The sequence below is a fragment of the Gossypium raimondii genome, chromosome 9, assembly GCF_025698545.1.
Source record: "Gossypium raimondii isolate GPD5lz chromosome 9, ASM2569854v1, whole genome shotgun sequence".
Taxonomy (NCBI): domain Eukaryota; kingdom Viridiplantae; phylum Streptophyta; class Magnoliopsida; order Malvales; family Malvaceae; genus Gossypium; species Gossypium raimondii.
This window is the reverse complement of record NC_068573.1, coordinates 37,580,960-37,607,157: the sequence shown is the minus strand read 5'-3', so window position 1 is coordinate 37,607,157 and position 26,198 is coordinate 37,580,960. Positions and strand designations below refer to the sequence as shown.

At 31.9% G+C, this 26,198-nt stretch overlaps 2 protein-coding genes and 1 non-coding gene across 4 annotated transcripts; 2 read left to right on the top strand and 1 right to left on the bottom strand.

Moving 5' to 3' along the window:
* Positions 1–11,075: 11,075 nt before the first annotated feature.
* LOC128032923 (small nucleolar RNA R71) lies at positions 11,076–11,182 on the top strand. The gene has a single exon (XR_008189263.1). It is a non-coding gene; the product is annotated as a small nucleolar RNA R71 (small nucleolar RNA).
* Positions 11,183–15,195: 4,013 nt separating this feature from the next.
* LOC105799452 (uncharacterized) lies at positions 15,196–20,192 on the bottom strand. Of its 2 annotated transcripts, none has more exons than XM_012630027.2 (4): positions 20,036–20,192; positions 19,320–19,634; positions 16,105–16,369; positions 15,196–15,718 (listed from the first exon to the last, which is right to left on the bottom strand). In XM_012630027.2, the coding sequence occupies exons 2-4, from the start codon at positions 19,561–19,563 to the stop codon at positions 15,484–15,486; spliced, it is 744 nt and encodes a 247-aa protein (XP_012485481.1). In that variant the 5' UTR covers positions 19,564–19,634; positions 20,036–20,192; the 3' UTR covers positions 15,196–15,483. The 2 variants fall into 2 exon arrangements, with proteins under 2 accessions (XP_012485481.1, XP_012485484.1); XM_012630030.2 differs by having other exon boundaries at positions 19,359–19,634.
* A 2,683-nt stretch (positions 20,193–22,875) lies between these two features.
* Positions 22,876–25,997, top strand: LOC105799454 (DNA-directed RNA polymerase V subunit 5A). Its single transcript, XM_012630031.2, has 4 exons — positions 22,876–23,264; positions 23,728–23,904; positions 25,066–25,179; positions 25,677–25,997. The coding sequence occupies exons 1-4, from the start codon at positions 22,995–22,997 to the stop codon at positions 25,800–25,802; spliced, it is 687 nt and encodes a 228-aa protein (XP_012485485.1). The 5' UTR covers positions 22,876–22,994; the 3' UTR covers positions 25,803–25,997.
* The last annotated feature ends 201 nt before the right edge of the window (positions 25,998–26,198 follow it).

Sequence of the window (26,198 nt, the reverse complement as noted above, 5' to 3'; positions counted from 1 at the left end):
TTCACCATCTTGAGTTCTCATCACCTAGATTAGGGCTTCAATCCTTTGATCTTGATCCTTATAGGGTTCTGTTGAAGGTGACTTGTAGAGCAAGGTATCTTAATTGGCTGCTAGGTTAAGAGCTTGTTGAGATAAACTGACAAAAAAATATTCACATTGAAGGTAATTGGTTCCTCATCAACCTTTGGATTTGTAGGGACATCCATCGGGTTGGTTGTTGTTGTGATTCCTTATAGGTTTTAAGTCGATTTTGACCAGAAAATGTTCTAGCAGAAGGCACTCCCTTGGGTTCTTCAATGGTTCCCTAAACTTGTCTGCTTAGAAACCCTTCCCCAAATTGGTGTAGGAATTTCTAATGTCTCTCATGTTCTTTAGTTGAAGTGATATTGGTAAAAGCCATTGAATCGAATAAAAAGATTATTTGAAGAAAAGACTAAGGCTTTGAACAATAAGAACATAGGCAACAACAAAAATCCTACTTGAGAGTAACAGAAAAAAAAATCCTACTTGATATGATGGTGTATTTAAATATGGAAAACAAGTTGTCACTTCCCTTTTAATACACGACTTCTCCCAGATATATAGAGAGAAAAACTCTCAAATATTTCCCACCAAAATTACAATTGGAGCAAAAAATAATAAACAAATATTCCCTCTAAAAACTTAGCAAATAATTAGGGATGATATTATCACAATAATTACAAAAATGGAATCTAAAAATTTTTACGTGGATGCCAACCATAACTGATAATTGCTTCATGCTCTTCAGACTCTAATTGAACTACTCAAGCTCTTGAACTTGTTGGACTCCAAAGCTTTGGTGAATAAGTTTTCTATTTGACCTTGTGTGGACAAATACCTCAATTCAATTGACCCGTCCTCAACCAATTCTATAATAAAATGGTGTCTTATATTGATGTGTTTTATTCTTGAGTGCTACACTAGGTTCTATGAAATGTTAGTGGAACTTATGTTGTCACAATAAGTTGTGGAAATTGGCATGGCAATCCCAAAGGCCTTTAACATTTTGCCTTGTCCATGACAACTGAGCACAATAGCTACCTGCTACAATAGATTCTTCCTTTGCTATTGACAATAATATAAACCCATTCTTCTTACTATACCATAAAACCGGATTGCTTCCCAAGTAAGAACACCCTCTAAAAGTGTTTTTTCAATCATCTATGTTCCCAACCCAATTAGTATCACTATATCCTACTAAGCACATCGAACTATCTTTAGTAAACCAAATGCCAGGATCAGGGATACCATGAACATGCCAAATGATTCATTTCACTACCTTGACATGAAATTCTTTTAGATTGTCCCAATATGGTCTTGCACAAACTCCAACACTAAAGAAAAAATTAGGACGACTAGCATTGAGATAAAGAAGACTATTAATTATGCTTCTGTAAATGGTTAAAGAAGTGGAACTCCCTAAAAATTTACGCACAGTTTCTTATTCATAGACATGGGGTGTTCTGGCTGGTTTGGATTGATTAAGACTAAACTCTTTCACAAGAATTCTGGCATATTTTTTCTTGTGATAAGAAAGTTTCACCCTCCAATTGTTTGATTTGAAACCAAAAGAAGTAGGAAAGTTCTCAAAATACCACATCATCACCTTTTAATACTGTTACAAAAAAAAAGGAACAAACTTTCTAACAAAATCCAAGTTCAGAGACTAATCTAAACCTATAACAGCCCGATTTTCAGTGGTCCCAAGAAAGGCAGTTTCAGAACCCTATTTTCGTAAACCAGATCCGTAAATATTGAATATAAATACTTATGGAGTTGGTATAATGGAATATTAACGTTTGGCCCTTCAATTTTGTCTTTTAATTTCTTAATTAGGGTACATGGACAAATATAAAAGTTTTATTGCTATAAGTTTTTAATTGGCCAAAGATTTAGGGACTTAAATTGCAATTAGTCAAAGGTCCAAAATGGTAATTAAACCATTTTGTAACATGAATTAGTGGCATATGTGACATTTCCACTAACTTTGCTTAATGGTTGATTAAACTAAATTAATTAATCCCTAATCAAACTATATAAGTTAAAATAAAGTGAAAATGTCATTATTTTTATTTTCCATCTTCTTCTTATCGTGATTTAAAGAAAAGAAAAACCTAAGAAGCCTTCAAACATTTGGTCACTTTTAGGTAGATTTTTAAGTCATTTTCTTGTAATTTTGATGTTTTTGAGGTCATGGGAGCTTTATTTAACTAGCCCATGTACCAATTTGTAAAATAGTTACAGATATTGAAAGTTTCCATTGATGATTTCTTAAAGAAATTGGTGTTAAATTGATAGGTTTTAAGCTTAGATGTGAAAAATGACTAAATTGTAATGTTTAATTGTTAGTTTTGTACACAATGACTAAAATGAATAAAATGAAAAATTGAGGTGAAATTTTGGTAATAATAGATAGTATAAGGTCTATAATAAATGTAATTGAGGTCGGTTTTCAAACTAAAACTCAAAATTTAAAGTTATGGCTATTTCAATTTTAGAGACTAAATTGAATAAAATGAAAAATTTTAGGGTATCGAAAAATGGAATTATAGAGGTTTATACATATCATGGCATAAATGAAAATGATTGGTATTGATGAATTATCTAAAATAATCGTTTAGATCAAGAATTGGATCAAACCGAAGATAAATGGGAAAAAACTAAAATTATCGATTAGTCTCTGAAGATTCAACTTATTTGTTGTTTTGATCAGGTAAGTTCATATGGTATTTATAGCTTAGATTGTATGCATTTAAATTATATGTATATATGCTTGATTAAATATTAAATTGGTTGTGAATTGGTATAAAAGGTGATAAATGGACTAAATTGAAAGGTGATGATTATAAGTGAAAAAAAGGCTCGTGTGAACTTTGTAAAGGCTATGATACAATTGGCATGTCAATAGGGTTTTGTGCGCACTTTTTCGAGATTGATTACAGATGTTACCAAGATCCAGCATTTGTTGTGGACTCACAAATACTTGTGACGCGGGTTTAGCTTAGATGAGTAACTTAATGTCGTTTTAAAGGTTTAGCCCAGAAGGGTAACCTAACATGTATGTATTTTCAACTTGGATAAGCAATCAAATGTGTCAATATAAAGGTTTAGCCTAGAAAGGTAACCTGACATGAATATATATTCAGCTCGAACGAGCAACTAGTGTGGTGTAATTACCTATATATCTAAGTTCATTTACTAGAGTTCATCAGGTTAAATGATTAATGTAAAATGAAAAATTAAAATGTAATGATATAAGCTTGATGTTCAAAAGGATAAATGTTGAATTGAGCATGAGCATGGTATTGAAATATTTACTTTAAAATGAATTGGTTTGATATATGATTGAGATATCATATGGTTTGATTATATGTTAAATTGACCTTATTGATATTGTGCTTTGTCATGTCTAGCCAACTATGCCAAATTATGGTAGCACATTATATTTGATTATAAGATAAGGTAAGTTTTGTTTGATGCCTTTGAACTTACTAAGCATCTTATATGCTTATAGTTTGTTTTTTCCCTTTTCCTTGTAGATCGTTACCTTGTGGAACACGTCAAGTTGGACCGTCCCAAAGCTCACACTATCCTATCACCAAATCGATAGCTTTTTGATCATTTGAGTTAGGGTTTTGTCATGTATATAAGTAACTAGATGTATATTGGTTTGTGAATATTTACAACTTGTGGCAAGTTTATTTTTGACCATTATATATCACGTTGACTTGGTGTTTTGGATTACATATGGTATTAGACATATATGTACTCTTATGCTAATGAATGTGATAAACTATATTTATAGATTAGAATGTGAAATGGCATGGAATGGAGTTGAGATGGTATGTTTGATTGGTAAACTTGAGATATGTAATAGTGAATAGATGATATGGTTCATGTTAAGGTATATAAGCTATTAAAATACAAAATGAACTTATATGTATAAGATTATGTATGAAATGGTAATTTTTAATTTAGTATAGCATAGGCAAGGTTGATATTTGAATGGTTGATTAGTTGGTTTGAATCGTATATGGTTGAATGTAATGAAATGGATGATTTGTAATAGTTGAGTTCATAATGAATTGATTTTGGTTTCAAATGGTTAAATATCTTGTTTTGGCATGAAAATGTTATGTATTTGGACGGTTTTTAGGGGATCATATTTGAGAGCTTGGTTGGAAACTTAGAAATAGGTACCAAATGGTTCATTTTTACCAAAAATAGAGTCCTCGTCTCGACAAACACCTTTGCTTGTCGTAACATCAGCCGATAGTACGTGACGCCGTGATGTCAAATGGCCTGAAGTCATGACATGATAAACTGTTTGGCAACATCACGATGTGGAAGAGATTACGCCACAACATTGACCTTAAACTTTTAAAACTTTACAAATTGGTCCTATTTCGAGTTTGGGTTTACAAAAGAGTTTTCGAGTTTGGGTTTATCCATAAATGAATGTGTTTGAACTTGAATGGCATGCACTAATGATTATTTTATTGTGAATTGATTGTAGTTGCTTCAGCAACGAATGTGGCATCTTGTAGCTTAGATCCGACGATCAAGTCAAGTGAAGGGTGTTACAAAACCAAATTGAGAAAAGTTATCAACTTTAAGGACTAATGTTGCTTTATCCCATTTATTAAAGGAGACTATATATACATGTATGTGTGAATATTTAATCATAATTATTTGAATCTTTATAATCATAACATATAAAAATTTTCAAAAAATAAAGTACGGATCATTAGGCCAACCATTAGTGCTACAAACATAAAAAATGTTAGAAGCCTAAAGAACACTAACATTTTGTTTGATTTGTTAAGAAAACAAGAAATGGGAAAAGAAAGATAAAATTTTAATCTAATGTTATTGATTTACAAAATAATATCGTTATGAATCTCAACCAATAAATTAAATATTTTTCATTCTTTGGATGTTTAACCTATCCAACTTAATATGTGTATGTGTGGCTACCATAGAGTTTACATTTTTGCAGTATCAGGTGTTGCTCTACTTGTGAAGGCTTTGTGTCAAGGCAAGGGTAAACATGCACTAAGATGGATGAATTAAGATGTCCCATACCCGAAGTAATCAGATCATGTTTCTTTTTTATCATAATCATTATGATTCATTATTAAAGGTAAAAAAGAAAACCCCAAAACCCCAACCAAATTCCCATTTGAATTTTACTAAAACTACAAGCTCAAAAGGGTTTTCTTTTTCTTTTTGTAGTAAATTTGTGGAAGAAAGAGGGGCATACTTAATCTTTAGTCTCCCACTGATATTATTTTCTATAATGAAAAGATTGAATAGAAATAATGTGGAATTTTGGATGGTAAATAAATGCTTACTAACTTTTGGTCGACCTCATTGTCCATTCCCCACCAAAAAAAAAAATTAGAAGGAAATTTTATAAAGTAAAAGACAAAATCTTGAATCTTCTCATTTAGTCTAAAATAAGTTAGAATCTATTGAGATTGAACTTGAACTCTGTTAACTATATTTGATTTACGGATTGAAGTGTTTAAAAGTAACCAATAAGTATGGTGGGCCACCACATGCTAGTAAAATTTCTGTTCTCTTTTTAGTTAAGGTTAGCAAGGTTCGAATTATAATAATTTAACTATAAGGTATGGTGTGGTGGTTGCTCAACTCATCCCTTAATCATAAGGTCGGCAATTCAATTTTCTCCCATAGGAATGGACACATTTCATGGCCAATCATTTACTTCTTCGGAGAGCACCTACAACGATTAGTTTTGACCAAAAAATTATATAATAATTAGAACAAAATTTTCAATACTCTACGAACTAATAGTCAGTATTTGTGCCCTTCAACTAGTAATTTCGTTGCAAATTCTTGTAATGTTTCCAACTATTTGAATTAATAAAATTCTTGTAATGTTTCCAACTATTTGAATTAATAAAATTTTTACATATTTATTTAATAGTTTTGGTATGGATGTCTTCAAGAATTTTGATTAAAAAAATGAGTAAGCAAATATTGACTCACTGGTAGTAGATTTGCCTTCCGATTTTCAAACTTGCCTATTTTCATCACATTCTTTGCAAAGGAAAAAATGGATGTCAATCTATTAGCACAATATGACTTTGCCATGATGCATATCTTTTTTGGATGTAGGACTACCACATGTGTCTGATTCCCCATTGGATTTGGATAAAGTGGTTTCTATGGCTGATAGACACTAATTTTCTATTGATAAGAGGTCTAGGTTCATTTGGTTTTTGGTTATTTTCTTGCTTTGAAAGAGCCTAGAAGATAGCTTTTGACTGGTGGATACTAGCTAGCTTAGTCTACTACCTATTTACTTTCTTTCATTGCTTTACCAGGTTGTGTAATGATCTTTAATGTTGTCCTAGTTTGCTTTTAATGAAATTAAATATCTTTGTAAAAAAGAACTAATATTAAGTTGCATAATAAATAAAGTTTTGTAATGTAGAAGAAAACTTATATTTAAAAGATAGTCTAAATAGTTCGTAGTCCACGGGATCATAATGAACAGCTAACTCATGTTAGGACTATTACGTTCTCTATAAAACCAATTAGATAGTTTGTCTTGACTATCGAAGCTACACTTGACTACCAAGATAGAGATATAGATGCAGTTGTCTAGACTATTGGAACCTAGTGAATTAGTCCTAGATCTTTTTATAGATTAAAGCACTTGCAATGTTCATAGTGTGACTTACCTTAATCCTAATTAAGTGAATGACTATGTATGTATGATTTGTACATTTTGATATATTTATAACCTATGTGTCTCAAAGTAGTAAGCAAAATATTGGTACGTTGGGTATATGAATTATGCTTAACATCGCTTCACTTACAGATAATGGAATCATAGCTCGAATAAATAGTAACAATATCCTCTCAATGGCATTGTATTTTCTATGAAAATGGAATATGGTCATGGGCCATTTGACTAGGGTAAATGATTAAATCTTTATTAGCACAAGTAATGATCATTTTCATCATAGTAGATATAGTGGAAACCTTTAGATAAAAGTGATCAAACTAGGTGAACAAATTTAACCTTAAAAGATCATAGATATTCTAATAGGGTAACACACATATGGTAAAGGCATTAGACTAAAGCTTTATAACACATATAACTTTCACAATGGTATATAATAGGGGGTTTAGTCATGGTACTTTTAATGAATTGACCCCATGACTAAATAACTCTATAAGTAATAGATGAAGAGTCTGAACTTAATTACTTGTTATTTTAGCCTTAATTATATGCGTCCAATTGGTCTTTTTGCTTGCTCATTACAACTTTGTACTAGTTGCATGTAAAACTTTTAAATAAAGGGTTAAATCACTTAGAGAAATAAACTAGATGAGTTACTAATCGTAGTAAATGTATTTTCTCATAACAAGGCATTCATCCCCAATCCTCAAAATCAAAATCCACGTTAAGGAAGACTAAAAAACTGAAATATTGATTTCAAAACCCTAAAAGACAATTTTTGGGAATCCTAAGAAGTCAACTTTTGATATTCCCAAACTAGATCTCATTTTCAAAATTTGATTTTTCCTACTCTCCTTATGTCTAGCACTTGTACCCCTATGTGTGGCTAAGTGAAGCCTTCTTAAAGGTAGGCTTTATGCCCAAGTTATGAGTCTATGTGCCTTACAAATAAGTCTATAAGGGCTCAATGATGAGCTCTCATGCCTTTAGTGATTTCGTGGCCCCAAGAATGAGCTCCAAATCCCATTCTCGTTGTGCCTAGCCGAGAGCTTCCACTCAGTTTGACTAGCAACCACATTAGATACTCGATATTTCAACTTTTCTAGAAATTTTAATATTTCTTGGTGTTTGGATGAATCTGTGTAAATATTTTCTATTGTTTGACCGATTTCTTGAAAATATTTCATAAAAGTTGTTTTCAATGAAGCAAACATACATTTGATATTTTCTTATATTTTTATTATTTAATTGAGTTTATTTTATATTTATAAATTTATATTTTATATTATTTTTGCACATATTAAAAATATTTTGTTAAATTCAGTTCATTACAACATCATTTTTAGTTACATAATTACCAAAAGAGTATTTTTTATTTAAAACGTGACATCAACAAAATTGACAAAAAAATTAACAATGTTAACAATTGGACTTGATTTTCAAATATGAAAACTAGAGGACTAAATTCTTGAAAATAAAAGTACAGGACTAAATTCCAAATTTGTACTACAAATAAAAGTACATGAACTTATGGCATATTTTAACATTTATACTACAAAACATTTATTATTAATATATTTATAATTTTAATAAATTTTATTATTAAAATATTGAATATTGAATATTTTCAAAATAAGAATAAAATTTATTATTAATATAATAATATTAAGCTTGATTTAAGTTAATTTTATATAAAATAAAAATTACTTATAGAGAAGCTCTTTTCCAGAAAATGACTTAGGTTTTTCGAAAGGATAGTCATTTTACAGAAAAAAGAGCTTATTTTTCATTAATCAAGTTATTTTCTATGAAACAAATAAATACAAAAATATTTTTCATAAATCATTTTGAGTGAAACAAACCAAGCCTAAAATAAAGCATCATAATATTCAAGAGTTTTAGAAATCTGACTTAACTACCCTTAGTTTTTTTTTCTCTACATTCTAAGTTAAATGGGTGTCGGAATGGTTGTTGGGTTATAAGTTTGACCTGTGTTAGAATTACTTCCCGAACTCAAATTTGGATTATTCCATTTTGGTGGTGTAATGCCCCCAAAATTTTTGATATGTTATTCATTAATTAAATGTGACACTGGGAAATCATCGAAAATAAAATAAAAATAACTAAAAGGCATATGGATTAAATTGTAGGAAAAAATAAAGTGGCATGACAAATGTGAGGAGAAGACTTGAAATAAATATGAAAGAAAAGGGACTAAAAGAGTGTTTTCCTAAGACCTTGTAGTAAATAATCCAGAGTCATAATTAAGTTAGTGGAGAGTCATTATATAGTCCATAGATTTCCACTAATAAGGCTTAAATTAAATAATAATCATTTGTCGTCTTATAGATATGGATTAATTAAGTAGAAAGTGGAGAAGCTTCTATTTCTCATCTCCTCCATTCCAAAAGAAAATGTTCCTTGAGTTTTCTCCTCCGTGCTGTGAGAACCCAAGCCAAAATTGCTAAGGTTCAAGTGAGTAATGAAGCTTAGATTGAAGAGCTCCAGAAATCGAGCAAGAAGGAAACAAATTTAGGAGATTTCTACGTGCAAGAGAGGTGAGAAGATCACTCTCCACTCAACCATCCATGGTTACATTTTGACATTTAAAGATAAGTATTATAGCAACCAGGGTTTGGTGTTGGTATGATATTAAAGTCAAGAGACAGTGGTGAAGGGTCTAGCTCTAAAGGTAACATCAAAGTGGTTGACTAAAGTCCTTGTTGTGAAGTTGGTGTGTGGTTGGGCTGAGCTAAGATGTACAAGATTTTATTTATAAAAAGTTTAATAGTGTAAAAAGTCCTCAAATATTTAAAAAAAAAAGCAATTAAGCCTCTCTTTCGTTCCTTTTTTTCACTCAATTAAGCATTTGAACTTTTAAAATGCATCAAAAAGGCCTTTAAACTTTTTCAAAAAAAGCAATTAAGCCCTGCTTTTTTTCCACTCAATTGAGTACTTTAACTTTCAAAATGCATCAAAAAAAGCTTAGTGCTCCCAACTTCTAGAGTAAATTATATTATAAATTAAATAAGGTGTTTGATAGTTAAATTTGTAAATGTGTTAGTAAATATGTTGATGTATTAGATATTAATAATTTATCAAGATTGAAGCATTTATTATGTTAATGCAAATGATAACTATATGAATATCAGACAAATCAGTTATAATATGTATATGAATAAAAATAATCAATATGGATTGAAATATTTAAATTGATGGATCGATGAATGATACGTTTTATTGTATACTTGACTGTGACGATGGAATTATTATAAATGAATGGAAGAGCTTAAGTTTTATCATTGGATTGTTGCAAACTAGATTGATATTAATTGTTTGAGATTCAAGAAGTTTTATGCTGTGCTTTATAATGCTCTGCACACCGTGGTTGTTTTATGCATGTAGGACAGTCGAAATGAATCTATATTATGAGAAGGGTTGCATAATCTATTCAAAGTTACAACTATATCAATGTCAACTTCTTCTCATGCTTTGAGTTAATAATTAATAGTTTTTGGCATGTAACGCTATAAGGATTGCAGTTATCTCTTGGTCATGTTATGATTTGTATATAGGTATATTTGTGCTTGGTAAATTATGCAATTAGATGCTTAAATGGTTTTAGTTGGTTTATTTGTTAGCTTGAAATGTATTATGGAAATATGAATGCGTGGATAGTAACATAGAGCTATAGAGTAAATTAAGTTTAGCGATTCCTAATGTGGCCATTTAGGTCTTAGGTTTATTACCATATTGACTAGAGTGTTACCAAAGGTATTTTAGGTATTTCTTGCAAGCTAAGAAACCATGGAATGGCCTTTATTAAGTCATACTATGTTGAATATCGATGTCTCTCACAAATGTATTGATACCTCATAGTTAACTCTGAAAGTAAAGATAGAGCATATAATCAAGCCTAGAACCTCAGATAAGTGTTGTAGATTAATTGTACAATACACCGAAGTCGCCCAATCATTAGAAAATCATCGTCCATTGACCATGTCATCAATGATGCCTCCAGGCATCGAATGTAACGTCGTCTGATCAAAATTGTTACTGGCTCGAATTAGGGGTGTCATAGATGGGACTTAACTTTCTAGCCTAGAGATGAACTAGGCCTCATTTCTAGATTATCTAATTTGTCATCTAAAGACTTAGGTCTTGGGTTGAATGGTTTACCTATTAGTTAACCACTACTAACTATTAGAAGCCATATCCTCTAGCAAGGTTGTATCATTCACTTCATTCTTAAACATAAGCACACCCCCAACTACAACATGTATCTATAGTAGATCTAGTCCCATTATAGAACATTTGGACTTTCACCCATTCAAGCATACCACGATGTGGACATTTTTGCAACAAGTCCTTAAAGCGTTCTCAAGTCTCACACAAAGACTCATAATCAAGCTACATAAAGTCGATAGCTTCATTTTTAAGCTTAGCAGTTTTAGTAGGTACTTTCACTAATTGGGTCCTTATGGTAAAGAATTTAACCAAAATCTGGCTTTGTCTTTAAGTGAAAAAGGAAACGATATAAGCCTAAGGATTTCATCAATACTGATAGGTCTAACATGCATCTAAGAAATTGCATTCATGAAATTGTATCTTATTTTGGAGCATAGTCAATGTCGAAAGAAGGCCTTCCAATGCTACCTTGAATTCTATTGGGATCAAGCACAAAATAATCTCTAAGGCTCCTATAGATTGGATTTTGTTTCAATCCAGCTCATCAGGTTGGTTCTTTAATACTTAAATTTTTTTCTAGTCCAAATTGGATTTAAAGTTATATTGAATCCAATTACATTAAAAAAATTTGTTGACATGTGATGCTTATTAAAACATCCAACCAATTATAACTCAAAATATGATGTCCATTTCAAAAATTCTAAAAGAATTTATAAAATATATATAAGCTTTTTAGAATATTATCATTGTCTTTAACCATCGTTGACCTTCATTGGCTCTCGTATACCGTCTTGACCAATATTGACTAAATTTTTATTTGCATTTTTAATATTTTTAAAAATTTAAGAAGTTTTCTAGAATTTTTTTATTTTTGGGTTTATTGCAAATTATTTTGTAAATTATTATAATTTCTCTAGATTATATATATTTAAATTTTTGACATTTTTAAAATTTCTAAAGTTTAACTATTTTTTCCTTTTTTATTGAACTTTTAGAATAATTTGATATATATATGGATTTTTTTGTAAAAAATTAATTATTGCAATTTTCCTAAAAGTACATATACACCTTTTTGAATTTTGACATTTTATGCAATTTTAGCTTTAACTAAATTCTTTCAATTTTTATATTTTGGATTTCTTTTCCTATTTTTTATAGAAACCTTTTAAAAAATTTAGAATTTATGTATATGTGTTGGATTCTAATTTTTGGACGTTTTCTAATACACAACACAGGTCAAGGAAAGAAATTGAAGTATTAAAGTGAGAATAAGCATATAGTTTAGAGACAAAATTTAAATTATATATGAATTTTAGTCTAATATGTGATTTTATACATGAATTTTGATTTTATATAATTTTATACATGAGATTAAATTCTCACACAATTATTGATATAGAATCATTTTATGTTTATATAGAATTATATTTATCCAATATAAAAGTACAAATTACTATATTTATTTATTGACTGGAATGGAGCGGTGGTTAATTAAAGCTCTTGCTTGGCATAAGCACCCTTAATATAGTATCAAAAATTGATGTATTAAAAATCTATATGATTGTTCATATACATATTTATTACCAATTAAAATTAAAATTAAAATTAAAATTAAAGATAGTGGAAAATTGAGAGGAGCACATTGTATGATAGGGAAGAATATGTGACACGATTTTCAAACGCCTTTCGGTGTTGCTGTGACTCTGAAAGAACCAAAGCATATATTCGATGAGCACAAGTGACTCAACAGATTTACGCCTATTAGCATTTACTTTTATTTCATTGGTTTTACGTCTTAACTATTCCTTAATGACAAATTAAGGAATCAAAATCCAACTCATGGACGTCGTGGCTTTACTTTTAGAATGTGATGAGGTGGAAATATACCTGCTAGCTGCTGGGATTCCATTTGAGATTGATCTTTTCACTTAATTTATTTCAAACAAATGTTGATGTACCGGATATAACCTAATCAAAGTCAAAAGTAAGCCATAGTTGTAAAATAAAATTACGAGACTAGTCCACTGTTACGCTTAATAATGTATATAAAATGATGGGTTGGTACCAAGTTTAAGCATCTTTGCTTGAATTTGAACACAAATATACTGCTTATTCCAAAATGCCTAAGTCAGATTTTGCACAAGAGAATCAGCCCCCAGCAGGTTCCAACTCTCCCAAAAAAAAGCATCCAGTTTCTATAGTATTCTTTTTGATGGTCCAAGACCTAACTGCTCTTTTTCCTGTTTGTTTTGATATTGGAAGGATATCCTACTGCTGCCCCCCCTCGGCCTGCTGCTCAGAACAAGTGCTTCCCTCGCTCAAAGAAGAAAGGAGACAGAGGTTTTATTGAAGGATGGTACACACATGATTATCCTATATATATAATAAGAGTTTCTGCAACAAAGACTGTTTTGTAAATGTTCATGCAGGCCGAAATCTACTAAAAAGACGATCATTTTGACAAATTAATACAATCATGTCACTCACTAACCTTGTGTTTTTGTTTTATCTTCTTCCTTCAATCTAATAATTTTGACTCTTGTTTTATTTGGTGTTATACCTGCAGTTTGTTCGCTCTTTGTTGCTGTTGGCTCTGCGAAACATGCTTCTGAAAAATGCACTTATCTTCAGTCGAATACTGTCTATTCAGGGACAATACTTTATACTTATTTGGTTGAGTTTGTTTGTCATATTCTATAATAAAGTAGACAAGTCTTGAATCTACTAAACAATCTTTGGAGGTGTTGCAAGTAGTTTTTGGTTAATCATGTTTGTTTTATAAAGATTTTTCTTTAATATATATGCTTTTTGTTAATGTTCTTTATATATATGCTCCCTGGAAAAGAAAAAGGTCTAATTTCGAGGCCGGAACTAAAGCAAATCCAGTAGCCTAAGAGAAGAAGCAGCAGCAGCAGCTTATAGGAAACCTGAGAAATATTTGCACTCGACATCTACCAGTAAATTAAATACTGAATCCAAACAGTATCAACGCAAAAGCAGCATGGCAAAGGTTTACGCATAATAATATCCACCATATTACCAAGACTGAAAGCTGTACCACCAAGGCTTCAACCATTTCATTCCCATGCATGCACTTCAAATTACAAGATTAATTTCCTAAACCATCCCTTCAAATTATTTGTTAGGTTTCATGAAAAAAATTTGATTTCTCTTATTACCATCATCATCATGAAAAAAGTTTATAAAAATCACAAATTTATCAAGTTTTGGGTTTTGATTTTATCAAAAACACAAATTTACATATAGGTTTATCAAGATTTTAATTATATGTATTTAAATATAATTATATTATATTTAATTATAAGTGCTTGAAGATCAAATTAATAGATTTTGTAAATGTAGAAAGTTAAATTTTTTGAATTATTTAGAATTAGAATCAAATTAATAAAATGTGTAAATATTGAAGACTAAATCTATTATTATACTAGTTTAAAAAATCAAATCATCAAAAAAACAACTTAAAATAAATATATTTAAAATAAAATTGTATAAATATAAGTATATTTAATCAACTTAACTGATTTATATATTATAAAATATAAATGTATATAAAATAATTAAAAATATTGAATATTAAATCATCAAATATATTATCTAAATAATACTCCCATCATTTAATCTTTTAAAATGATCACAATGCCCTTAGCTGGCAAAATTTGCCATTTTTAACTATTTATACAATTTCTTCGCAATTGTTAATTCCTTGTAACCTTAAAATGGATCTAAGAGGGTGAAAATTACAACTTTTCCTTTTGTCAGTAAAATTGAAAATTTTATAATTTAATCCTCCTACTTTTTAATCTTTCCAATTTAATCTTAAAAGTGATATTCCAACCAATTCATACCATATTTGCACTTTAATCTTTAAACTTTTTTAAACTTTCATTTAAAAAATATTAACATGTTGCAAAACAAATATTTCCGGAGTTAAAGTGTTCCAGTAACATCTTCCATTCGTACAGTAAAAACACTAACAATCGATAAACGACTGACAACCAAATAAACCAACCTTATAACCCATTTAACTGCCAAAACTGTTTAAGCCGAAACCGGTTTAACCTAATTGGATCTTCCCTACGTCGAGGGCCAAAAAAAAACCAAGCCAATTTTTAGACATTGTGCCGTATAAATTTTCAAGAATTTTCGGATTTGGCAATTATCCCTTTCCGAATTATCAAATTTGGTTTTACACTGGAATAGGGAGAATCATTCACTAGGAGACTAAATAAAGGGTACGAACAATCAAGTTGAAGATGTTGGGTTCTCCCAACAAAATGCCGACAAATTAATTATCAAATTTATAGTATCTATGACATTTTCAAGCTGCAATATAATAGTAAATCTATGCATAAATGTTAGCCATAACACACCAAATTTAATTAACTACAAGTACAGCGTAGCGATTTCTCACAATTCAAGGCACGCAATATAAAGACTACCATAGACAATCTTATTTCTTGTTTTACCTGATAATTCCTACTGGCCAGAGCCTGCAAACCCTTTTACTGGGTTCAACTGTGTGTTTAATATCGAAACTATGACATGAATTCCCTTGAGGTTAATCTCTCTTCATACCTCCCTAATGAGTAAGCAGTGTTAGGTACCTCTGTTAAGTGGAGAGGATCTGGCTCAATACCATAATCTGTTAAGGGCCGGTGCTCAAGAACATCGTCATGGTTTTGCACAAATTCAGGGATCTCAACCTCTCCCTTCTTTATGTCCTCCCATAGGTATTGTAGGCGGCTTATGTACTTGATCTTCCAGTATAAACTGGGAAGAATAAATGTGAGTTAACACAAAATATAGCCAGAATAACTGCATATCTATGACCTCTAGCATAAACTATCAGTTGTCATTTAAAAGCATGAGTTAAAGGACTGCAACACCTTTTTTTAAGTTTTAAGATCACAAAAGAAAGGATTTGCATATACCGTGTTGACTCCTTTAAGAATGTGAAAAAGGAAATATTTCAGACAATATGACCAGTTTGCTTAGAGACTAGAGTAGTCTTACTGATAGAAAGAAAGAGAGCTGAAGAAGCTTTCATATTCACTTCAAGAATCAGTTGAAAACATTTTCATCTGATTTGAAGGCAACTAATTAGATAGCTAAATTGGTAATTAGATTATGATCTTGCAGCATTCAAAATAACTTACCCCCCACTTAAGAAGAATCGGCCAAGAGTGGCAAAGACAAGCCTTGAACGAAGCCCAGGGTGTATGAAGTAGATGACTTGCAGCCTATCCTTGATCTCAGGGGGAAGTTCTTCGTAAATCCACCTCAAGATAGTAACACCAGGGGAGTTATCCTCCTTCTGCACTGTACTGTGCATATAAACTATGCAGAATGGACCTTCAGGTAACTCACTGCATATCTTGTGGTATATATATCTCTTTAGTCGCTCCCCACTAACAACTGGAGCTGCATACATTGGGGCAAGTAGTTAGTAAAAAGCCAAATCGAAGTTTACTAGAGGAACAACTTAAACCTGAAGAAACCCGATAAAATTTGTTCAATTTCAAATCTTGTCTTTGACACTAACCAAGAAACCAACATTTAAGACAATTAAACCACAATCAAACAGAACTCTTTAGAGAATAGAAATGAAGAACTGCAAAGACTTATCACATTGAGCTGCACACCAAGAGATTCAACGAATGTAAAGGACTCTGGCATAAATGCATTGCATTAGGTACATAGGATAAAACAAATAACATAAGTATGGAAATAGGTAGGATCGGGATGATCTTATCCTATTCATGTTTAGTGTATAATAAGTTAAAAAGTATATTTATCATAGATTTCATCTTCAGCCATGTTTTGTGTAGGATAGGTCATAGGATAATATTCTGGTGATCGGTCTAAATTAACTCCCAAATCAACTGAAGTAAAAGCATAATGATGAAAACTAAGGAAAGAAATAAAATCGAAACCTAAGCCTTAATTAGAGATTCGAAATTAACTAATGGCCTTTCCTAAAATAGGTTTAACCCATAACATATATACACTCCATTACCTATACTAGAGGTGCCTTGGACTCATTAAGCATTAATTTTGTCTTGGGATTACAAAAAAAGAAGTTTTCGGTTCCATCTTTGTTGTGGTGATAATTCTCGACTATAACACATTACATTCCTTGTTCTATGAATTCTGATGCTACTCATATTACTGAGTTGTTTTCAAGAAAATGCTAAGGCTACATGGTGCTCTGAAATCTATAGTTTTTTATAGCAAAAATGATGAGTCAACGAAATATAGAATCCAAACTACAATATTAGTGTAAACAATGCAAGCCAAGCACATTTAAGCTTACCTAGACACTTCTTGTTATTTTGCGTATTGCACATTATAATTGGTTAATCATAATTGAGATATTCTTTATTAATAAGTAAACTTCAATGATATGATCATATAAAATTATGAAAACAAAGACCATATGACATAGAAAGCCTAAGAAAGTAATTATTAAGAGTTACTATTATTAAATCCTTATGCATGACAATCATGTTTCTTAGATAGTTTCTAGTAGTGTCATTGAGGGCACAAGGTGCAGTCTAAGCACCAGAAACCTTTATTGCTTGGGGCACAAGGCACAAAAAAAAGGCTCAGCTGAGTGAAGCATGGTGCAATGTATATTTGTGTATTTAAGTGCCTCCGTCCCTCCTCTCTCTCTCTCTCTCTCTCTCTCTCTCTATATATATATATATATATAATCTTAAGATATAAAATTATGATAATAAACTCTAAAAGGTAGTCCAATATATATGTAAAACATTGAAATGTTTCTTTTTCTTTAATTGGTGAATATGCATGAAGTTCTCATGATTTCATGTACCGAATATTGAAAAGTCCCATTTCTTAATTGTAAAGGAATAGCTAATGGAAAGGTTAAAAATAAATGAGATTAAGTAGAACTTCAATCAGGCAAACCTTTTATGCCTATGTCTTACAACACACCTAGACACATTAGGTGCATGCTTGAAAACGTCTAAGACAGCGCACCCTTACGTGTGCCTTGACAACATTAGTTCAATGGTTCTTGGTCACAGAATAATCAAGATAAGACAAAAACCATGCACAAAATCTAGCATATTTCAAGCTTCTATGCTTTTGAAGAATTGGATCGATCTTATATGTTGAAGTATAGAGATGCTTTCTTTCAAAAGGAAAAAGAAAGTATAGTGATATTTAACAAATGCCCACTTGTCAAAATGAACAAGTTCATTAAAGATTACTCGCTATTAAAGTTTCAATGATTTCTCAATCAAGTGTTTATGATAATACTCTTGTGTGCCATTAGCGTATGTGATCCCAACTTATAACAATAGGTCATCTTGTATTCAAATTGTCATACATTGATTTCATATGAACAGCTTCCAAGAAAAGGATGCTTATGGCAAGGTGATTTTGGATATAACATGAAGCATATAAAGGTAGAGGAGTGATCCAAAAAAGATTCATCGCCTTTAGTGATTTGAATAAGTTACTCATTCCTAGCATATGATTAGCTCATGTAAGTCCTCAGCCAAGGCAGCTATTAAAGCCATCAAAGAAGATACCAGATTAATATAGGAGTTAGAAAGTAGACATTGAGCCGTGTTTTCTCCTCCAAGATATTTGATAAAGGAGTTGAACTATGCTAACATGCTATCCATTGAATGATTAGTCAAAATCAAGTTCTCTTATTTTAACAATTCAATGACCAAGATGCATTCTTAGATGTCTTTGTTGATCTATAAATATGAATTAGAAATAATTATATTAATTACCAATTTCTTAAGAACCTGACGAATCGCATCAAATAAATTGAACCTAAGGAATTAAACTAGAATGTAGTTAATTAAATGCACAATTTATCAATAAGGACTTGGTTGTTTAATTAATTCAGAGATTGAATCCCAATATCCCCATTAGATTTTATAAATGGAACTCTAAACAAGATTTTCTTGACCACAACAATAACTCTATTTCATTATTGAAAAGTTTTTTTTTTTTTTTATCTATGTGGAACATCATAGAGGGTTGGATGATTGGACAGTTTAGGCTTGTGGAAATTAAGCCTTTGAGTAAAAGAAACAAGCAGAAGAATTTGTCTGTCGATATCAACAATCCAAAATAAAAAGCATGAAATCTCATCCCATGTGTGAGTTCTTGATGGTTCTGAGGATAAAGTAACTATCTTCTAAAAGGATGAGTTGCACTTTTCAGTTACAAGAATCTAATGCATTTACCTAATTCATTCAGACAAGTTCAACACCTCGACATGTTCTCTAGTATTACAGGCTTTACAATTAAATTTTTAAAGGAAATAAAAACTACAAAAAATTAAAGAAGAAAAACAATATCTATTAAAATGGGTTTGTGAATTTACCAGGAAAGTACTTTCCGACAATGCGTAAAATGCGATTACCGGATTTATCAGAGCCCTGAAGGCAGAAGAACTGGAGGAACTCGAGGTCGTAGAAATCTTCATCGGAAAAATCCTGCGAACAGTCATGCCAGTTGTCTTGGTCTTCAATTTCAGTGTCTTGGTTCAGTAAGAAAGGACGGGCGTCTATACCCAAATCCGAAGCAAGCACAACCACCGAGAAATCATCATTTGACGAACTTCCCATTTCCTCTAATTTCTTTTCTGTTTTTCCTTACCAACGTCCCTCACTTCAACAAACAAACGCGTATCACGTATCTGGAACAAACATATTAACATGCCAAATCTAATTAACGCATCCTTCAAAAAAAAAATTTACAATTTTTAATTCCCAAGGAAATCAAAATGAAATTGACAAGAACCATGAATAACTAGATTATACTGGACACTAAGAAGATAAAGCTGAGATCTCATCTCAAAGAACAAAAACAAATCAACTACGAAGCATCAAATCAACAAGTGGGATAAAAGTAACAGATTTGCGAGATTCGAAAAAAGAAAAAGGAAAAGAAACAAAAATCTATGCAATAACTGGGAGATAAGGAGTGAAAAAAAGTGGCCACAAATTTAGGTACTAAGAGAAAAAAACAGAAAGAGGGAAAAGCTTGGGTCCAAACAAACAGAATTTGGAAGAAATATGAGAAACAGTCCTTCCTTACTTTCGAAACGAACTAATTACGGGGATTCTGGCTTGGCTACTCCACTTGCTGCTTGTAATTTCCAAGGAAACCCTCTCTCTTTTGTTATATTGCCGGGTTTTTTTTCTTCTTTTTGCCGGTAACCTATAAAATTAGTCAATTAGCCCTTAGCATTTTAACTTTCTCGCTCTTACCTTATCTAACCTCATCACTTATTAGAATTTTCAATTTAATTTTTAATTTTTTTATTATTTCTATTTTGGTCACAATTATTTTTATTTTGGTCATTTCCCAGTAAATAATTTAACAAAATGATAATGTGACTTTTTAATTAGTATCATTCTAATTCTAAATAATTCAATAAATTTAATCCTTCACATTTATAATTTCTATCAAGTTGATCCTCAAACACAAAGAATTAAATATTACTATAATTATATTTAAACAGATATAATTAAATCATGTTAAACTTATATGTAAATTTGTGAATTTAATAAACCTACAAAATCATAACCCTCCTCAATAGAGGAACCCTTCTTATGGCACCTAATAAATAATTAATAAATAAAAAGAAAAACGAAAAAAGGTTCCTTAAAGCATTTTTCAAGTCATCATCTTTTGCATTCTTGTCAACTTGAAGGATCGTGTAATAATTTGCACTCATCTCTAAGCATAAAATTTATTGTAAATTTTATCTTCGTATAATTGTTTGCAATTTATTTAGAAAAAGAACTTGAATTTTTTATTTTTGATTTTTTCAATATTTTTAATATTTTAGATACATATATTTTTATAATTTATAAAAACAATGAAAACTCAAGCATTAATGGTTTGGCTGGAAAGAAAAACTCTAGAGCTGGTTGGGAAATGCTTTCTTGAAGCCAAATGAATGCTTCTTGAAGGTTTGAAGAAGTTTCGAACGGATTTAGAATGAAACCAATAAAAGCAAATTAGAAAACAATGGAAAATAATGGAAAGAAATGGAAACTAGTCAAGTATGGATGGATTGATGGGGGCACTAGGTCTTAAGTAAAGAATCTTACAATCCAAGAAACTAAAATCAAACCTGATTTGATCTGGAAAAATCAAAACATCAAGTTAAATGAGGAATAATGCAAATTGAATGAAAAAGAAGAGAAAAAATAGAGGGAATAACGATTTCCCTTTATAATTGGTGTAAATTTTTTTCTTCATTTCTAGACAGTTGATACCTTTAATCTTCTTTCTTATCCAAAGGCCGGTACTGTCGTGGACGCAGAATGACTCTCAGGCAGGGAACGGTTGTTTCGATGGGGTAAAGATGATGCTCATTTTGGGTTGACAGCGATTGCCGTTATTAAACAACTCATTAATAACTACAACCGTTGTCTCGCCGACCCGAGCTTGACCTCTACTTCTATCGAAACATCCGCTCTCCCCCTGAGAGCCATCTTGTGTCGACCTTAGTGTCAGTCTTCAAATAAAATTGAAAGGTTAAAGATGCTGGTTGCGTGGAAATAGAGAAAAAAATTACGTTGATTACATCGGAAATCCCTCCATTTTCCCCTATGATTATGATTAGAGGTGCTCATGGGCCAGGTGGCCCGGTCCGGCCTGGCCTGGCCTGACAGTCCACCCGAAATATGGGAGGATTTGGGTAAAAATATAAGCCCAAAATATGGGCTTGGGCAAAAAAATGAGGCCCGTTTAGAAAACAGGCCAGCCTCGGGCACCACTTTTTTGGCCCAGGCCCGGCCCGAATATAATAAATATTTTTTTATTTTTTATTTTTAAAATATTTTTAAAATACTTTTTTAAAATTTTTTATTTTTAAAATAAATTTTTAGTGTTTTATTAAAAAAATGGGCCGGGCCGAGCTCGGGCTTAGGAATTTTTTCCCGGGCTGGGCATAGACAAAATCTCAGGCCCATATTTTTGGTCGGGCCCGGGCCTAGGATGCGGGCTGAATTTTTTTCTGGGCCCGGCCCGGCCCATGAGCACCTCTAATTATGACCTCAATCTTATGTATGGTATATAAGGCATCATTTGTGGGTTATCCAAAAAGCTTGAACTCGTGACCGCATAACGACCATTTATTGGCCCTCGGTTTATACTCGAACCCATGATCGCATTACGATTGCCGATTGGAACCTCCACTTAGACTTTGACCCCTGATCTTATCAAGCACAATCACCCTGAAACTAGATTTCTCCAAAATAGGTTTTTAAGGTGATAATTCTATCCCGCCACGACATATGAAATGTATGTGTTATGAGGCACGTTATCATATCCCCGACTCCTCAAAATTACCTCTAAAATTCCCCGGTTTTAGTTAAAAACCCTAAACTCTTTTAAAAAACCCTAAATATCAAAATATAAAAATCTTAACCCTAATAGAGAGAAAAGGAAAAAAATAACCTATTTCCTTAAATTTTAAAAACTTATAAGCCTAATTTAAAAAAACCAACATAAATGCCTAATTTAGCCAGGATTTAAAGTATGTTACAAACATGTATTACCTAATATGATAAATATAATGAGCGCAAATCATTATGACTCTTACCAGTAAATAGATTATCTTTTATCTAATACAGAGTTTATTGTTGAGGAAAAAGAAACTTTTATGATTATTTTTTATCTATTTATTTTTTAATTTAATTTGAAAAAATATAATTAATCTAATTCAACTCAAATTTTATTGAATAAAAATTTTAAATTAAATTTGATTTATAAAATTTATTAATTTAAAACTTTTTTTTTCACTCAATTTGATCCAATCATATGTTGTTTTGGCAAACGGCAGTTAATGGATTTGGGTATAAATCAAGGGCTGAAGCCTTGGACAAGATCTTAAGCCCAAATTAGGACATCTACAAGACTACTACAACTGTAATCACCCCTTCAAAAGTAAGACTACTGAGACGGTCGAGGAAAACGAAGCGGAAGCGTCGTTAAGTCGTGTAAATACTGAACTCGTAGACTGGTTGAAGTAAAAGCGAAAATGGAAGGGATTGGATTGGAAGGAGATGGGTCAAACGGGGAAGCTCTTGGGAAGTGCTTGAGTGGGTTGGTGGACGATGGTAGCACCGAGAGTCATCGATACTACCTGTCCCGGAGAACTGTGCTGGAGATGCTTAGGGACAGAGGCTATGCCGTACCCAACACTGAAATCGACCTCTCTCTCCATGAATTTCGTGCCATTCACGGCCAAAGCCCTGATTTTGATCGTCTCAAACTCTCTGTTACTCATAAAACTGACTCTTCCAAGCGGGTATTCTTTGTTCTCTGGGCTTTGCTTTATGTTCTGGTTACTGTTTTTTGTATACGTTGCATGATTAGATAAGTATCCATTCATTGCATGTTCCTTTAAATTGTTTAATATAATTTTCCTCCCTGAAAAGTTTGAGTTTAGATTATATCAATTTTGAACCCTATCATTTTCGTTTGGTGAAAAAAAGAACATGCTTCGTTTATTTTCTTTTTTTTTATACAATGATTATTAGAACTATCCATAACTCTTCCCCAGCCCCTCGAACCCAATTCATCCTACACCGACAACAGATGCCAACCGAGCTAAGTCAGCAGAAAGTTGCGTTTATTGATTTATAAGGGGAATGCCAAAAGTCAAAAGATGTGATGGATTGTTAATTTCTGTTGCTTTTGTCTTGAGAAGTGATTCTTTATTCGTTAATCAATGTGATCTGCAATCTGATGAATGACATTTTTCCTAGCAGACGCTGGTAGTTTTCTATGGGCCTGGTGTAGTTAAAGTCAGTGGGATTCGGCTCATTGCTGGTCTAATTACTAGCAAAGAAACTTTGACGGGGTTGATATTAATCGTGCAAAACCACATAACAAACCAAGCTTTGAAAGCTTTAGACCTTTTCTCTTTTAAGGTGGAGATATTCCAGGTAAAAGCTCTAATACTAGTCATGTCTGTTGTTTCCATTGACATTGGTCCTCTAAATTCAATTTCATGCAAGAAAACCATTTTCTTAACCAAAAGCTTCGTCCTCTGTCCACTCCATATTGTGCACTTCCTTCATGGCTGGTCCATGCTTCATAAAGTTACATCCTGTGTGATAATTGTTTTCTGGCTCATATTATTTGTTATTGTTACTTATAAAGTGGTTAACATTTGCATATGAAGGATGAAAATCTAATCAGGGTACTGCATTTGGTTTGCTTCTGTGAGTAATTCAATTTTGGATATTTTGAAATGATTTAAACATTTTCTTAAAGTTTCTGGGGATCCTGCAGGCTGATAAAAGCTGACACACTTGTCTAGGATTACATCGTGAGAAATAGTGGTTGTCTGCAAGGGACATCCATTTTGTCTAACATGAAACTTCTCTTGGCTACCTTTCTTCATGTGTTTTGTGCTAACCACAATTATTATGTTATTATACACTGCTAATACTAGTCATAGGTAATAAGTCATTTAATGTATTGTTATCAGCTATTTGAAGCTTACAAAATGTATTACAGTCTGCAATTTTCAACTGACCTTATATATCATCTGCCAATTGTGTCAAGTTAAAAGGAATTTTGCTGACATTGATTCTCTCTATAAGATTCAAGTTTCTTTCCTTGCAGCAGTTGCGCCACCAAATCAAATAAATTTGTGAACATAGATATAGCTAATCATCTATAGAATGATTGGCATAATCATTTGAAACGTGTTACTTTGGTTTTTCAGTGAGAGGCTGGGGTGGAAGGGATTAGGATGAAGGGAAAGAAATTCTCTATTTATTTAACTAGTCTAATTGACTACCATTAACTATTATTAGTCTATGGGAACCAGTTAATATTTCTCATTGTCATTCCATCTTACATTAATATGTATTCCCTCTTCCTTGTTAAATCTGAGATGGATAAATTTGTAACTTTTGGGGAATAAAACGGTACATAATATTGTGTGTTAACTAAAGAAATTAGTTCTTTACATCCATTATGGTTTAATTTAACAAGTGCGGATGTCGGCTACCTTCTCTTTTTTGTCTCAGCTAATATGCAACTTTTTCAAACCATCTTGTATCCCTAATACTATTTTTTGATTTCTTGGTCCTCAGATTACTGACCTACTTGTTAATATCACAAAGCATGTGCTGAAGCCCCAGCACCGGGTACTAACAGAACATGAGAAACAAAGGCTCTTGCAGAAGTACAGCATAGAAGAAAAACAGGTTAGTTTTAAAAGATTAAGAACTTTGGTTGAATATATATATATAATACTTCATATTGCCAGGGTTTGATCCCTTGGTCATTAGAATTAGGAGATGAGGACTCTATCAACAGGCTGCAATACTCACAGTTGGGCGAGCTTTGGTTGAGTATTATTCATGTGAACATCAGAATCCATATTGAAAAGCATTTAGTTTATTCATCAAGATGCACTTATGGTGCTCCAACTCTTCATTATTTTTTTAAAGTGCTCATGTCTGACACATGGATACAGGAATACGACCTGAAAGGATCCTTCAAATACATGGAGAATACTTGGAAATTTTTTACCATACTCATGTCATACATGTACTTGACATTTACATCCTAGTCCAAGTAATATTGCAATGCACTAAAATGATGTGCATATGCCATCATATATGATATGATTTTAATACATATATTGTTTTTGGTTAAAGTTGTTGGCATCTGAGCTGAATTTTATGTTTATGTTTTGTAGCTCCCTCGACTGTTAAAAAAAGATGCCATTGCAAGATACTATGGTTTTGAAAAGGGTCAGGTGATAAAAGTTACGTATGGGGGTGAAATCACTGAGTCACATGTTACTTATCGATGTGTCTGGTGATGAAACAAATCAATGCTGTCGCTGTTCTTTATGTTTCTTCCTGTAGGAAAATTGTGTTTGTAGTTTTCTGTCCGAAGTGTTTTACCGAACCTTTCTATGGGGCTTCCGACCTTTGTTTGCTGTTTTATGAACACTAATTGAGTTGGATTCTTCTTTAATTTTACTTTGAAATCTATAATGTCTGTTGGCCTAAAATAGTTTAATTACTACTTAGTAGAGGATAAGGTAGTATTGTAGGTCAAATGGCTTCCATCAACGACCTTTACCAGAGCTAATGAGGAAAATACTGTCCTTTATGATTCACCATTAATAAATTTAAGAATACCCCAACGTGCATAATTAATCTGACGCCGAAACTGGCTATATGAGAATCACTGATGAGTCATTAAAACAAGT